The sequence below is a fragment of the Paroedura picta genome, chromosome 8, assembly GCF_049243985.1.
Source record: "Paroedura picta isolate Pp20150507F chromosome 8, Ppicta_v3.0, whole genome shotgun sequence".
Taxonomy (NCBI): Eukaryota; Metazoa; Chordata; class Lepidosauria; order Squamata; family Gekkonidae; genus Paroedura; species Paroedura picta.
In genome coordinates, this window is record NC_135376.1 from 36,366,660 (window position 1) to 36,381,023 (window position 14,364).

Sequence of the window (14,364 nt, forward strand, 5' to 3'; positions counted from 1 at the left end):
TTCATTGCTCAGGTTCCAGATTATATCAAAGAATATATGCAGTATGCATATTTCAAAGGCCCTTTTAAAACGGAAACTTTAAAAAACACATCACGAAATCATTGTTGCAGCTGCCCACTATATTGTTCCATCCAGATGTTTTCAGGAGGTTTACCAAGTCCGTGGTTAATAAAAAACATTTTGGTTTCATTTATTTGGGATTTCCTTATTTCTTTCAGCGATACCCAGCAGACAAAGCATATTTCATTGCAAAAGAAATTCTTGCTACCGAACGAACTTATTTAAAAGACCTTGAAGTCCTAACAGTAGTAAGTTGTTTCATCATACTGTGTTCTTTTTTTTTCCTTTGAAGGGAGCTGTTTTCAATATTGTATGAGGCTGTGTTAGGATCATTTTAGAGTTCCCCCCAATGGTGACCAAAAGTACTTTACAACAGAAATTGCACCTACTACAATATCACAACAAGGCTTGTGCATATGATCAGATGTGGATATGTTGCACCAATATGGAATCAGATAGGCTAGCCTAAGATGCTGACTTTGGCCTGTCTGACTTAGGCCCAGACTAGCTCAGAGAGGATCTATTCCTATATAGACTAGGATTGCCAGGCATGGCAACTGGTGGGAGATGGGAGAGGGAAAGTACATAAACAGGAAACACATGACATTATTTCCAGGTTTTTTTCCAAAGTGATATTACATAGTCGCCTAATAGTCATTTAACATCCCCCTTTGCTGTCCATGCTAACAGTCAACAGTAGCAGGGGGTGAGGGATTTTCCCACCTCTGGTGGGAACTTGGCAGAACTAATATAACACACCCCCAAGTACACTGGAATTATCCATGGGGCCCTATTTAAAGTTGCTTTGCAAGTTCATCAGGTTGGTTTCCACATGCAGCAAGGTTTCTGTGTAGTTGCTGTAGCCTTGGAATTTTCTGTCCTGAGAGATTCCTTAGGCTTACAGGCTTTTCATTAAGGGGTAATTCTCCCCTCCCCTTTTGTCCTCTAAGACTCTTTATTTGACAGGGATATTCTTAATTTCAGTCACTGATGGATTTTTAGCACATATATTGACTTGTTCCTTGAATTAATCTTTTCATCATTTGCTTAATTTTGTTGTTTTAATATTGTCTTAATGGGTCTATTATTATCAAACTCTGAGATTCTGGACTTTTAAATCTGTTGCACGCTGTTTTGTTAAAAGTTTTATGATTGTAGATTTTTGATCTGTTGTATGATCCCCAAAAAATTTAAGTACCAAACAAATGTAAGTAAATAAAAATAAACATGATGCTTGTGTGATCCCTGTTCAAGGTTCTTCCTTCTAATGGTAGTTGCTGAGGTTTATCTAAAATATTATAAAACTTCATTTTCCTTATAATTTGCACCAGAAACATCTCATGATCTAAATTCCCCACTATTGAGTTTAACTGGTTTCATTGTTTGGAGAGTAAATATATACATATATACATACATTATTACTGCAACAAAATTAATGAACTATCCTCTTTCAGTAGTATTTTCATATGTTGAGAACCCTGCTTGTTCCTTTTTTTCATAAATATTGTTTGTGGAAGGCATGTACTGTTGCATTATACTTGGCTGTGATTTGAAATATACTTGCAGAAAGGTCTCGTTTAAAGAACATGCCCTCTGCTGACGAATTGGCTTTATATTTTTTAAATGTCCTTGTATGTTTTGCTGGGTTCTTCAGGTCAAACACCTGCTTCTTATCTCTTTTTCTTTCTCCATCTCTCTCTCTTTTGTAGTGGTTCCGCAGTGCAGTTGTCAAAGAGAATGCCATGCCTGAAGGCCTTATGACCTTGTTCTTCTCTAACATAGACCCTATTTATGAATTTCACAGAGGATTTCTCAAAGAACTGGAGCAGCGGCTAGCACTTTGGTAAGCATTAATAGCATTGTGCTGGTAAATATTGGAATTCTTGGAATTACTTAGTCACTGATGAAGTCCCTTGTGTCATGTTTGCTGAATTCTTTTTTCATGAAGTCAGCCTCAGAAGCTCCTATTGGAAATGGCCAGCTTTGAGATGCAATAGTTCTAAAAGTTCCAGTAAGGTCATAGGAGCTGTTTCCAGGGTGAACTTGGTCTTAAGTGAATAAGGAAGGAGCATGGAATTGAGAAAACAGTGGTATGTTTTCCTGAAGTTATAGTGTTAATCTGACAAAAAATGGTCCCTGAAGTGTAACTAAGGCAACTAGGGTTGCCAACCTCCAGATGGTGGCTGGAGATCTGGTATTACGACTGGTCTCCGGCTGACAGAGATCAGTTCTCCTGGAGAAAAAGGCAGCTTTGGAAGTTGGTTTCTACAGTATTACACCTTGCTGAAGACCCTCCCCTCTACAAGTCCCCTTCTCCAAACCTCACCCCCCTCCCAAATCTCCAGGAATTTCTCAAATCAGAGCTGGCAACCTTAGTAGTAACTCATTGATGTTCCTGTGACTTCTTCAACAAAACAATTTTCCTGAAATCAATTTATTTTTAGGTGCGCTTTACATTATAAGCCATATGTAAGAGTAAAAAAAGGTGTCTCATCATACACCCTATGCCTAGATGACTGAATTCTGTTGTGAACTGCTTATGAATGCTGGACTGTTTTCCCTTTCATCAACTGGCTAGGATGCCACAGTAAGCTGCTTCTAGCTGAAATGACAAGTCTGATCAGTTTTAAGTGCCAGGTGAACATTTTCTCCAGATTTTGGTTGATTTCTTAACCATCCCCTTAGATTTAGTTTGTTGTTTTCTTAGTTCATTTTCATTCTTTTATTGATTTTATTGTTATTTATTATTATAATTTAATGTGTTCTTTTAAATGTTGCACCAACACTTGTGCATTGTATTATGATGCTACTGTCTTATTAACACTAGCTGCCCACAGAGTCATAATTCATATTTTATTTGCTGCTATTAAACCTTTTTAAATGAGCAGAGAAAGAGGTTCAGAATTAAATCATAATCATAACTTTTTGTCCTCTTCTGATGACAGGGAAGGACGGTCAAATGCTCCCACAAAAGGAGATTATCAACGAATTGGTGATTTAATGCTTAGAAATATGCATATGCTAAAGGTATGGAAATACAAACAACACTCAGCAATGTCTTTCCCGCTTCCATTCTGTACTATCTCTTCTTATTAGTTATCACAATTCTGCAGGGCCTGCAAAACGGAGCTTTTCCACCAGGCATTTGGTTGAGTCCAGGCTATGAAAGACCTGGGTCCTTCCTTCAACGGCCCCTAACGGCCTCTTTGGCCCTAAATGCCCATTGATCTTGGGCAACCTTCCGAGGTTGGTGGACGGAGCATTCTGGGACTGGTTGGGGAAATTGGGGAGAATATTGACTGGTTGTAGGCCGGTGGGGATATGTGTTTTATCCTTGTTTTATTGTCTTTTTGTAAACTGCCACGAGCCAGCCATGGTCCGGGAGTGGTGGTCAATGACTCAAAATATAAATAAATAAAATAGGGGTTTCTAATTCTCCTTGTACTAATTTTAAAAAATCCCCTCTTGTTAAGCTCTGTAATGGTAACAACGGTGTGGTTCTATGTGGACTACAAAAAGAAATTTCTTTTTGTAGAATTTCACACAAGGATTTCTAATATTATCAGAAAATGCTACCAACAGTCAACAGTAGCAGGGGTTGAGGGATTCCCCCACCTCTGGTGGGAACTTGGCAGATATAATGTAACAGCCCCCAGTACACTGGAATTATCCATGGGGCCCTGTTTAAAGCTGTTTTGCAAGTTCAAATGTAAGTAAATAAAAATAAACATGATGCTTGTATGATCCCTCTTCAGGGTTCTTCCTTCTAATGGTAGTTGCTGAGGTTTATCAAATGCACTCTCCCACATGCAGCCAGCTGGGTGACCTTGGGCTCGCCACAGAACTCATAAAGCTGTTCTGACTGAGCAGGAATATCAGGGCTCTCTAAGCCTCACCTACCTCACAGGGCATCTTTTCTGGGGAGAGGAAAGGGAAGGCGATTGTAAGCTGCTTTGAGACTCCTTTGGGTGGAGAATAGCAGCATATAAGAACCAACTCTTCTTCTTCTGTGTAAAGACTTATTTTTCTTACAAAACAGCACTGACATTTCTTAATATCATGATCAGTTTTGCAGAGAATATTAAGTCAGCACCAGCAGCTTCAGCTCACTGATAAGATATTGGGCAAGTGTTCTCATGCATCAACTAATGCCCTCTTCATTTGTTATCCCCCAGGAGCTTACCGGCTACTTACAGAAACATGATGAGGTTCTGACAGAGCTTGAGAAAGCAACTAAATACACAAAAAAACTGGAAATGGTTTATAAGGAATTTGAACTCCAGAAGGTTTGCTATTTGCCACTCAATACTTTCCTGCTTAAACCCATCCAGAGGTTAATGCACTACAAATTGATCCTGGGGAGACTTTGCAAGCACTACACAGTAGATCATCGGGACTACGCCAACTGCAGGAGTGAGTGATAGATCAGGCAAAATTTTGAAAACCTGTGGTTAGCATTTTCTGTGTTTTTTGCACTGATGTTAACAGACTGGGATGGTTCTTAGGGATGCATGATCAGGAGGAACTTGTGGTGGATCATTCCCCTCATTCCCCTTATTCCTTCTCATACAGCAGCCCCTTGCAACTACAGCAAAGGGTGCCAACTTCTAGATGGGGCCTGAAAGTACAACTGTCATTCTCTCTCCAATGTTATTTAACATCTACATGTGCCCCCTCACCCAGCTGGTCCTAACTTTTAGGTTGGGTTGCCATCAGTATGCCAGTAACACCCAGCTATTTCTGCTGATGGTTGACCCTCTGTCAACACCCCCAGATTTTCTGGCCAAATGTCTGGAGGCTGTGGTGAACTAGTTCAAGTGGAATCAACTGAAGTTAAATCCAGCTAAGATTGAGGTCCTTTGGCTGGGTCAAAACATCTAGGGTAATGCAGTGCAACTCCTGTGACAGGGTCCACTTAACACCTTCAGCCATTGTCAAGAACCTGAATGTGACCCTGGATGCATCCCTATCAATGGATGCCCAGGTCACAAATGTCACTTGCCTGGTGCGACAGCTTGCACCTTACCTGTTGACATCCAACTTAGCTACTGTGATCCATGTAGCAGTCACCTCCAGACTAGACTTCTGTAACTCACTCTAAACAGGGCTGCCCTTGGGGCTGCTCCAGAAACTCCAACTGGACCAGAATGCAACAACTAAGGTCCTCATGAGGACCCCATGGAAAGCATATATTACACCTGTGACCTCCCAGCTGCACTGGCTCCAGATTGGAGACCAAATCAGGTTCAGGGTTTTGATTCTTACTTTAAAAGACTTAAATGGTCTGGAACCCCTGTATCTATGGGGCTATTGCCCACCCCTGAAGAGCAGCATCTGTTCATATCTTTTATCTTGGCACTTCTACCATCTGTGAGTGGTGTGACTTTCTAGAATGATTCACGCATTCATGGAGATCTGTTGATTTTCTGAAATCAACTTAACTGAAAATGTGAACGATTGAAATGAGAAGCCTTTGTGCCTGTTACTATTTATGACAATTTTGCCCTGCCCTCCATTGAAATGGTTGAATATGTTGTCCTAATTCCACATCACTACCCCCACTCACTTCAATGCCTGATGGAGTAAGATAGTCTACAGTAAAGATGCTGTGGCAAGATGAACTGTGTTTTTAAAAGGCTCTCAGTTACAAAGAAAGTTGTAACTGAATAGATGACAACTAGTGTCAACTTCAGAATTTAAGAGAACCCTGCTTAGTGCACAGTTTACTGTGAAATTTGCCATCTGGGAATCTTTTGCACTCATGACCAGAAGTAAAATGGAAATGCAGGGACCAAAGTCTCAAAGGCCAGAAGATGGTTATGGATGGTTATCAACACAAAGTAGGTGTACTGCATCGTTTCCTGGATCACTGATATTTTCTTCTTCCTTCCATATTCTTCTGTCTCTCTAGACCTTGCCTTCCACATCCCTATAATATAAACCACTGTTTTTTTTAAAGCACCTGCTTCACAAAATACAATCATTTATGTATGTGCAAATGTGCTTTATTTGCATGGCTGACCTCAAACACAAATGGTTAGGTAATTGGGCATTGCACATAAGCAGCCTCCCATAGCTCTCACAAGGGTAACCCTAAAAAATGGGCAGCCCGTATTATAGAAGCGTTTAGAGTAGGTTAAATATACTTGGTCATGTTTGTTCAGGTTGTCTTTGTTTACCAGTCACTTCTCAGCTTACAAATAAGCAACCACCAAACTGTCAAAAGATGTTTGATTTCTGAATATATCTGCCCAGCTGTCCTGGGGTATTGAAACTGTCCTTATTTTAGTCTATAAAATGCTTATTTTGACCTTAGTGGGTGACCTGGCACACTGCTATTCATGTTCAATATGATTTAATAGCAGTAATTTGCTAAAAAAAACATCTCCTCCAGAAACAGGGGATTATTTTTTGTTGGCACAAACTAACTGAATATTGAAGCTTTCAGGCTGGGATCCAAAAAGCCACCAGGCATATCCAAGGATTTGGCTGCACTCCTACAGGATGTGTGTGTTTGTCTTTTTGAACAGCAAATCCCTATGCATATCAAAAACTACTTTTAAAATGTCACGATAACCCTTGTTTACAACAGACTGGTGTCAAACCCTGCTGGTGGTCTTGTGCTAGTTGTGCGATTCTTTGTTCTCCCCTCTCAGTTTTTAGTTTTATAGCCATCTTTTTGTTTTCTTCTTTCCACTTACATTATTCTCCCTTCCATGACATGAGGTCGGTCTACATCAGCCTTTGAAACAGTTACTGGGGGAGGGGGGAACAAAAGTTGGCTTCTCTCTGCAGCTACTCCTGTGCACGGACCTTCGTGCCTGCGTTGTGCTGCTGCTTCCACTGCGTCCTGTGGGGTCATCTTGGTTTAGCAGGCCCGGATCTCCAGCCACATTTGGTGAGTAGCACTATGGAGGCTGTTCTCATAGCTACATCTGTTTCCTTTCTAGCCAGGAGGAGAAGTGAAGCAGTGGGAATATATCTTCCATAGTGCTACCCTCACAGGGGTAGTCAAACTGCGGCCCTCCAGATGTCCATGGACTACAATTTCCATGAGCCCTGCTAGCATTCACTGGCAGGGGATCATGGGAATTGTAGTCCATGTACATCTGGAGGGCCACAGTTTGACTACCCTTGCTATAGAGTATGGAGGTTGTATGTGCAGCTTCTTCATTCTCTTTTCAGCCGTATTAAATCTGGGATAGAGAATGAGTTACACATACAGATTTCCAGATACTGTGGTGTCTAGCACAAGAGACCAGGCATTTAGCTGTCTCCCTGTTGCCTGAGGCAGCTATTATACCTGTGGAAAATCCTAGTCACCTGGGGGCAGTTGCTAAAGTACAAGCTGGTTTATACTTGTAATAGCATATCGATACACTATATTTGCTCCCCATTTGCTCTGTAATGTCTCATAAATAAGATTATATAGTACTTGTTTAACTTTCAACTGTTTTTCCTTGCAAATCACATTGCAGGTTGTTATTTGAAGTATAATTATTTAAAACAAATATGGGTTTATAAACAATCCATTCTCAAGGTTTTCACATAGTGCTAGTTACCTAGACCATATTTTTGTGTGTGCAAATTGTAAATACTACAGTGTAAAGGGAGAACTAAGCAGAATCATTCTCCCCTTTCTCTTTGTCTCTGACATGAAAGAAATTAATTTGATACAGGAACATGCCATCCGGGTTTCTCCACTGCACAGCAATCCCCTGGACTACATGACAGTCTATGAATCTCACAGCCTCCAGCACTAGCATTTTGGAGGTTGGGGGGAGGGCATTGGGAGAAAGGAAAGGACAGTGGAAAAACATATCTATACATGTCCTTAGGCACATATTCTGTAAGACCCACGCCCTTGTAAAGGAAAAAAATCTAACATCTCAAACTTCAGTGATATTTCTCATGTATGTGAAATATTAGTGTTCAGATAATACCTTAATTCTTTATACAGAGTTCTAATGAATGGAAAACTAGGAGTACAATACTGATCAGAGCTGTGCCATTCTAAGCCCATTGCTTCAATTGCTTTAGAAAGTTGCAAATCTGTTTAGGGTTGCACTGTGAGGCCTTTGATCTGCCCTGATCTGTTAGTTTTGGATTTTGTGATTCTCTTCTGCAGATGCACTGAAGGAGGTCACAGAAATGACATCACAGCTTCAAAACAGCCTGATCCGCTTGGAGAATTTCCAGAAGTTAACAGAGTTACAACATGACTTGCTTGGCATTGATAACCTTGTAGTTGCTGGCAGAGTAAGCAGCTTTTTTTTGCTTAGCTTTAAGCCCTGTTATTTTAAAGAACTTTTCTGAACTTTCTACTAATTCCTCAGTACATACTCCTGTATGATCACTTCATCGCAGCATTTATTAAACTGAGGCCCAGGAAATTGTGGTCCACTAGAATCAGCTACTTTCTGACTCCTGACTTGTAGAACCACGTGTATTTAATACAAACATCCTACTTAAAATTGCTTTTAAAGAGTAGGTGATGTGGGCTTCAATGTATTGCTTTGAGGATGGATGGCTCAGTGGAGCTTGAAAGGCAGCCGTCCAGTGACCACAGGAAGAGGGGAGTGAGGACTCTGGAAAAAAATTGCAATGGGGGTCCCTAGATTATGCTTTATAAGGTTTGTTGACAAATATTGCTACTCTTTCCCAAAAGCATTGCAACCTACAGATTTTCCCAGTCTGAAGTAAGACTTATATGTACTTAGTCAGGGCCAAGCTGATGGATGAGAATAGCCACCATTTTAAAGAGCAAGTTCTCATCTAGGAACTCCTTTAAACTGCACTGTGGGTGTCCAATTCTGATCAGGAACAGCATGGCCTAAAGGGAGGACAGAATCCTGCCTCCCCCACATTGTTTTTCCAATCCCAAATAGTGCCATGGGTTATTTGCCTGTAACCCCCCCCCATTACCATTTTAGGGGACAAAGAACACCTGGGGGAAGGCAGGTTCCCCTCCTACACCTGTGCTGCAGTGGTCCTGACCACAACCAGGTCCCTGCAGTGCAATTTTAAGGAGCTCCCAGGTGGGAACTGACTGTTTGTAATGGCACCACATCCCCAAGAGAAACTTAGAGTCACCCATCTCATCTAGTTTGACCCTGAACAGGTTCCTCTTTTGGTGGATTGTCCAGATAGTTATTTTAAAGATCAAAAATTCTTTCAAAGTTCCATGTCTTATAACCCAACATGGGAGTCCATCATTGATAGCTGCACTGTTGTGCAATCTGTCTTCATGTATTTACTATGAGAATGTTGGAAGGGAAACAAATGGGGGTATTTTGCAGTTCTGAGCTACAGTTGCGTATGAAGCTGCCATATACTATATCAGATCATTGGCCTTCCTAGCTCGGCAGCAGCATCTCTGACTGGCAACAATTTTCTAAATTTCCACAACTGCTCTGCTAGATTTTTAAAACTTTAACAGCACTTCACCCGGCACCTTCTGCATGCAAAGCATATGCTAAACCACTAAGTGACCCCCCCCCTGAACATCAAATGCCATTGGGAAAAAAATGCGCTTTACTTATATGAATCATGTAAGTTCCTGTGATCTAACTAGTAGATCTCTTAGATCAGTCTCCATTCCTGGTCTGTGACAAAGTGAAAAATGTTCAGTGGGTGAGTGTATCAAAGTAAAAGTTTAATATCTTCTAAAATTCTGTCTAGGTAGTTATAGCTAGGTAACATATTGTTTACAATTTTATACTTTCTGATGATAATCCTGGTCTGTCATAGCAAGGTTAAAACAAATTCTTCTGGTATAGCACTGTCTTAAGCCAATTGCATCTGCAAACTCTTTTACAGCATGACATTTTTTTAAATAAAAATATAGTTAGGGGTATAAATAAATAGATTGCCGGATTTCATAGAATATAAAGAGTAATTAAAACTGATTCAGTATTCGTGTGACTTTTCCACAGGAATTTATCCGGGAAGGCTGCCTATACAAGCTCACAAAAAAGGGTTTGCAGCAGCGGATGTTCTTTCTGGTGAGTGTTGTCTTTGTTCAAGGTTGAGACTCTCAGTGATGTTTGCAGAGGTTAAGCTGCTGCAGTAGTGTGACGGTTGATATTACTAAAGGCAAGTTTCCTGTGCATTCTGTTCTGCAGTTTGTTGAAAAGGGCAAGATCTTTAAGTGAAATGTTGTGATTGTTTAATCACCAAAATATAAATCATCCTTTATATGCAGTGTGAATTGTATGTTCACAGGCCCTGACTGCTGCAAAGCTTAGATTTTGTGCTTCTTTATAGAAGAAGAAATGTAGTTGGTTCTTACATGTTGCTTTTCTCTACCCGGAGGAGTCTCAAAGCGGCTTACAGTTGTCTTCCCTTTCCTCTCCCCACAACAGACACCCTGTGAGGTGGTTGAGGCTGAGAGAGCCCTGATATCACTGCCCAGTCAGAACAGTTTTATCAGTGCAATGGGTGAGCCCAAGGTCACCCAGTTGGTTGCATGTGAGGGAGTGCAGAATCAAACCCAGCATGCCAGATTAGAAGTCCGCACTCCTAACCACTACACCAAACTGGCTTATAGATACTGGGCTGCAATGGACATCTGCTTTGTGCGTGCTACAGGATGAGCTCTTACTTTTATCCATTTCGGGGAGTGTTTGGGTTGATGTCCAAACTAGTTTCTGCACGGGGACAGGCTTGTGTGGGTTCCCCATTGTTGCTGCAGATAGGTGGCAGCAGCAGTGTTGCTTCTGCATGGCAGATTTCCAGCAGTTTCCCAGCCCCAGTTCCCTGGCAAGGTCCATTTCTTCTCCCCTGGCTAGTGGAACTTAAACAATCAGTTGATTGAATGTTGTTCTTACAGTGTAACATAACAATCTAGGAACCAGCTTGTCTAAATTCCCAACTTTTTTCTAGCAAATGCCTAAAGATAAGGCACACTTTGATTTGACAGATGTGCTTTGACAAATTTTTCCATGCCTTTTCAGTTCTCAGATATGTTGCTGTATACAAGCAAAGGAGTCACGGGCACGAATCAGTTCAAAATTCATGGGCACCTCCCTCTACATGGGATGCTAGTAAGTAGTTCTTTCCCAGCAGCTAAGCTTTAAAATAGTAAAGCAGGCCATTGTATGTGAGTCTGGACTTCCTTTTCATACTGATCCGACTCAAATCACTCGGGTAGTTTGAAGCTTTTCCTCAGATATTCATACGTACGTTCGTTATGGAGGGATAGATGAGCAAACACAGTTCACTTTCTAGAATTAGGGTAGTTGGGAAAATGAACAGCGGTTATATTGCTATTTCTGAGACTACATTTGGTGCACTTTCCTGGGAGTAAGCCCCACTGAGTAGAATGGAGGTCTGTTTCTGAGTAGACCTGTTTAGGATTGCTTCCTTAGAGTTGCTAACTGATGCAATTTCCATACCAAGGAATAGCAATTTCATCCCACTGCTTAATAGAAACCTTTTTCTTTTCTTTGATTTTTAGCTAATAGTGCTGGATCCTCCGGTAAGTTATAGAAATCCTGCTTACCGGCATCAAAAGTGGCAATGCGGGATTTGGGGTTTAGCTAATAGTTTTCCCAGTAGGAAAAAATAGTCGCAAAGTAGCAGTACTTCTGAAGTAGCAAGCCTGCAGATTTGTTGCAGTTCTCAGGTCATTTATTTTTATGTTATATCATAAATCTGTGTCAGTATTAACCAGGTAATGAGGCAAATTTGTTTTGCTGCAGGTAGAAGAAAGTGAAAATGAATGGTCTGTCCCTCATTGCTTCACAATCTATTCAGCTCAAAAAACCATAGTTGTGGCAGCAAGGTAAACACTGCACAATTAACAAAAAGGTCTGGAAAGGGGTGGTTTAAAATAATGTGGCCCTGTCCAGAGATATTCCAGGCTAGACACACTGAAATCCCTATAGCTTGCACTGCTAATCACACCCCCTTCCCCGACTCCCTGCTGAGCAAGGGAGAGTGGAAGATTTCCTGTCTGAAGTCATAAACAGCAACCTAGCGAGGTAAAGCCTCTCCTTCCCACACTCTCCCTGGAGATGTGCTCCAAGCCATACCCAGCAGCCTGTTGAAAACATGTCAGAATATTAGAAAACTGCTAATCTATTGTATGACTTTATAAATACAAAACGCTTGAGTAGTTATTGTACCTGCAAATCATGCCTTTGGGTGGATATTTATGAAATAGAAAGGCTTTGCCCAAAATATTGGTGGAACAATAAACTACCTGTCCCATCTGTTTATTCTTCCTAGCACTCGTCTAGAAATGGGGAAATGGATGGAAGATCTAAACATGGCAATTGAAATGGCCAAGAAATCCAGTGAGAAATCAGAGATGTCTCTAGACAACTCCATGTGCAACCATTCTAACAGTGAGTCATATCATGCCACTTTCTGTTTATGATCTCAGGGTAGATGTGCAGTCTGCATGATTCCTTAGGACAGAAGTAGCATAGATCACATAGCTTACGAACCTTTTGGTTAGAACCACCATATCCTCCCTGGGACTCCAGGCTTGGCAGATATCAAAACTCCAGCCGGGAAAGCAATAGTATTAATGCATTTTGCATTATTTTTCCTATCCCATTTTTCCCATTATAAAGCATCAGTCCCTTTAAACCTGTTATTTTAGGTGTACCTAGATGTTTGTATCTTGCATTCTCCTGACTGGCTATTCTTATCTGTGGGTTTTCCCTCCATGGCCACTGAGACACCTGTGGCATTTTTCCATCCAGTTTTCTTCCTTGAGCAGTGCACCACCTCCCCTTCAAGAAATTAAGACCACTCTCGGGTGGCTTCAACTCCCCCCCCCCCCAAACTACATTTTTTTTTGTTTTCAGCCTAATGACTGAAAGAAGCTTTGGACTATGAAAGCCCTGGAGGCCAGCAGCACTGTACTGCATACATGCACGGTGACCCTTCCTGTTGAGAGGGAGGTGCCAACATACTTGAGGGATCCATGCGCTAGCACTATCCACGTACAACAGTCTGTTAAATTCTTGCTCCCTTCTCCTCCCCCAGGATCCTCTGATGAGGTTTCTCTAGAACAGGAGTCCGAAGAGGACATACATTCTTCTCGTAGCTCCCTGGACAGGCAGAGCCACCACCGTGCCAACACTACCATGCATGTCTGCTGGTACCGCAACACCAGCGTCTCCATGACTGATCACAGTGTGGCCGTCGAGGTACCCAGCAGCAGAGCACATGTCACTTTCACTTACCAGTCTTGTCTTGGTTGCTGGTTTCTCTGCGCTGTGTATATATGTGGGGTACCCTCTCCCCCATTGCCTTCAGTAATTTCACTGGCCACATGAGAGAGTGCAAGTGGATGTGTGTGTACATGTGGTCATTGCATGTTCTTTCTGTTTCTAATAAGGGGGTGCTTTGAGGAAAGAAGATTAAAAGGGCAGGAATCATACCTGAAGCCCCACATTTTCTTCTGAGTTCCTGAGACTCTGTAAATTGTTCTTCAATTCCTATGGTGTTTGGACTGTCAAAGCCTATATGCACATGAGGTCCCCACTCGTCCATAGTGTCCAAGATCAGGGTTGGTTGAAAGAGATGACTTCTGCTGCAAGACAGCCTTGATGTTCCCTCATTTGGGGGATGTATCTCTGTATATTCTGGGACTCTAGACTTTAATGTGTCCTGATCAGCATCTAGCTTTCATCTCTCAACAGTGCTGCAGGAAATGGGAGAAGAATTGGAGGCACACAGGGCAGTGGTAGGAACATCTGTGACTTCATTTTTGTGCCTTGAGCTATTCATTAGGCTCAGCTACATAGGAGTGTGCAAAGATATCTGCTACTGAAGCTGCTCCAAACTTCATCAAGAAAAACAGGTTTCGGGTGGGAATCCAAAAGCATGCAGTATCACCCACAGATACCTTCTTCTAAGGAGTTCCTTTCGTTAATAAATTTTATTAATCTTCTTTTCCCCCAAAGCACCATAACCCCTGTAGTGGCCATCTTAGGCCCTGAATACTGAATCTCATGGCTTCTTTGCATCTCTTCCCTCTTTAAAGCATCATTTGCTTTTTCATATTTCTTTTAACAGACCTTTTATGTACTACCCTTGCTTGTTCTAAATCTCTATTTTTCTTTCTCTCCATGTCCTTTGCCCTCTCTCTGGTTAGTTTTCTGCTCTGTCACTGTTTCTCCAGAGCTTCCTCCTCGCTATCTGCTGGGCCAGACTCAGCGGCCCAACACAATCACCCACGTTTGCTGGTACCGGAACCAGAGCCTATCCTTGTCTGACTATCTATGCATGATTCAGGTAAAACAGCTTCTACTGTTCCCATTGCTGACAGAAAGAGTGGGTGGGCTG

At 41.7% G+C, this 14,364-nt stretch overlaps 1 protein-coding gene across 3 annotated transcripts in view; it reads left to right on the forward strand.

Annotated features, from left to right (window-relative positions):
- The window catches only part of FARP2 (FERM, ARH/RhoGEF and pleckstrin domain protein 2), a 72,913-nt gene that overhangs the window by 55,000 nt on the left and 3,549 nt on the right, over positions 1 to 14,364 (forward strand). For 2 of the 3 annotated variants that reach the window (XM_077349039.1, XM_077349038.1), the window contains exons 15-24: positions 219 to 308; positions 1,770 to 1,903; positions 3,006 to 3,087; positions 4,236 to 4,473; positions 8,189 to 8,319; positions 9,996 to 10,064; positions 11,016 to 11,105; positions 11,763 to 11,845; positions 12,292 to 12,410; positions 13,060 to 13,223. In XM_077349039.1, the coding sequence (XP_077205154.1) occupies positions 219 to 308; positions 1,770 to 1,903; positions 3,006 to 3,087; positions 4,236 to 4,473; positions 8,189 to 8,319; positions 9,996 to 10,064; positions 11,016 to 11,105; positions 11,763 to 11,845; positions 12,292 to 12,410; positions 13,060 to 13,223 (1,200 nt within the window). Of the gene's footprint in view, positions 1 to 218; positions 309 to 1,769; positions 1,904 to 3,005; positions 3,088 to 4,235; positions 4,474 to 8,188; positions 8,320 to 9,995; positions 10,065 to 11,015; positions 11,106 to 11,762; positions 11,846 to 12,291; positions 12,411 to 13,059; positions 13,224 to 14,173; positions 14,314 to 14,364 lie in introns of all 3 variants that reach the window. The other variant, XM_077349040.1, reaches the window with a different exon arrangement.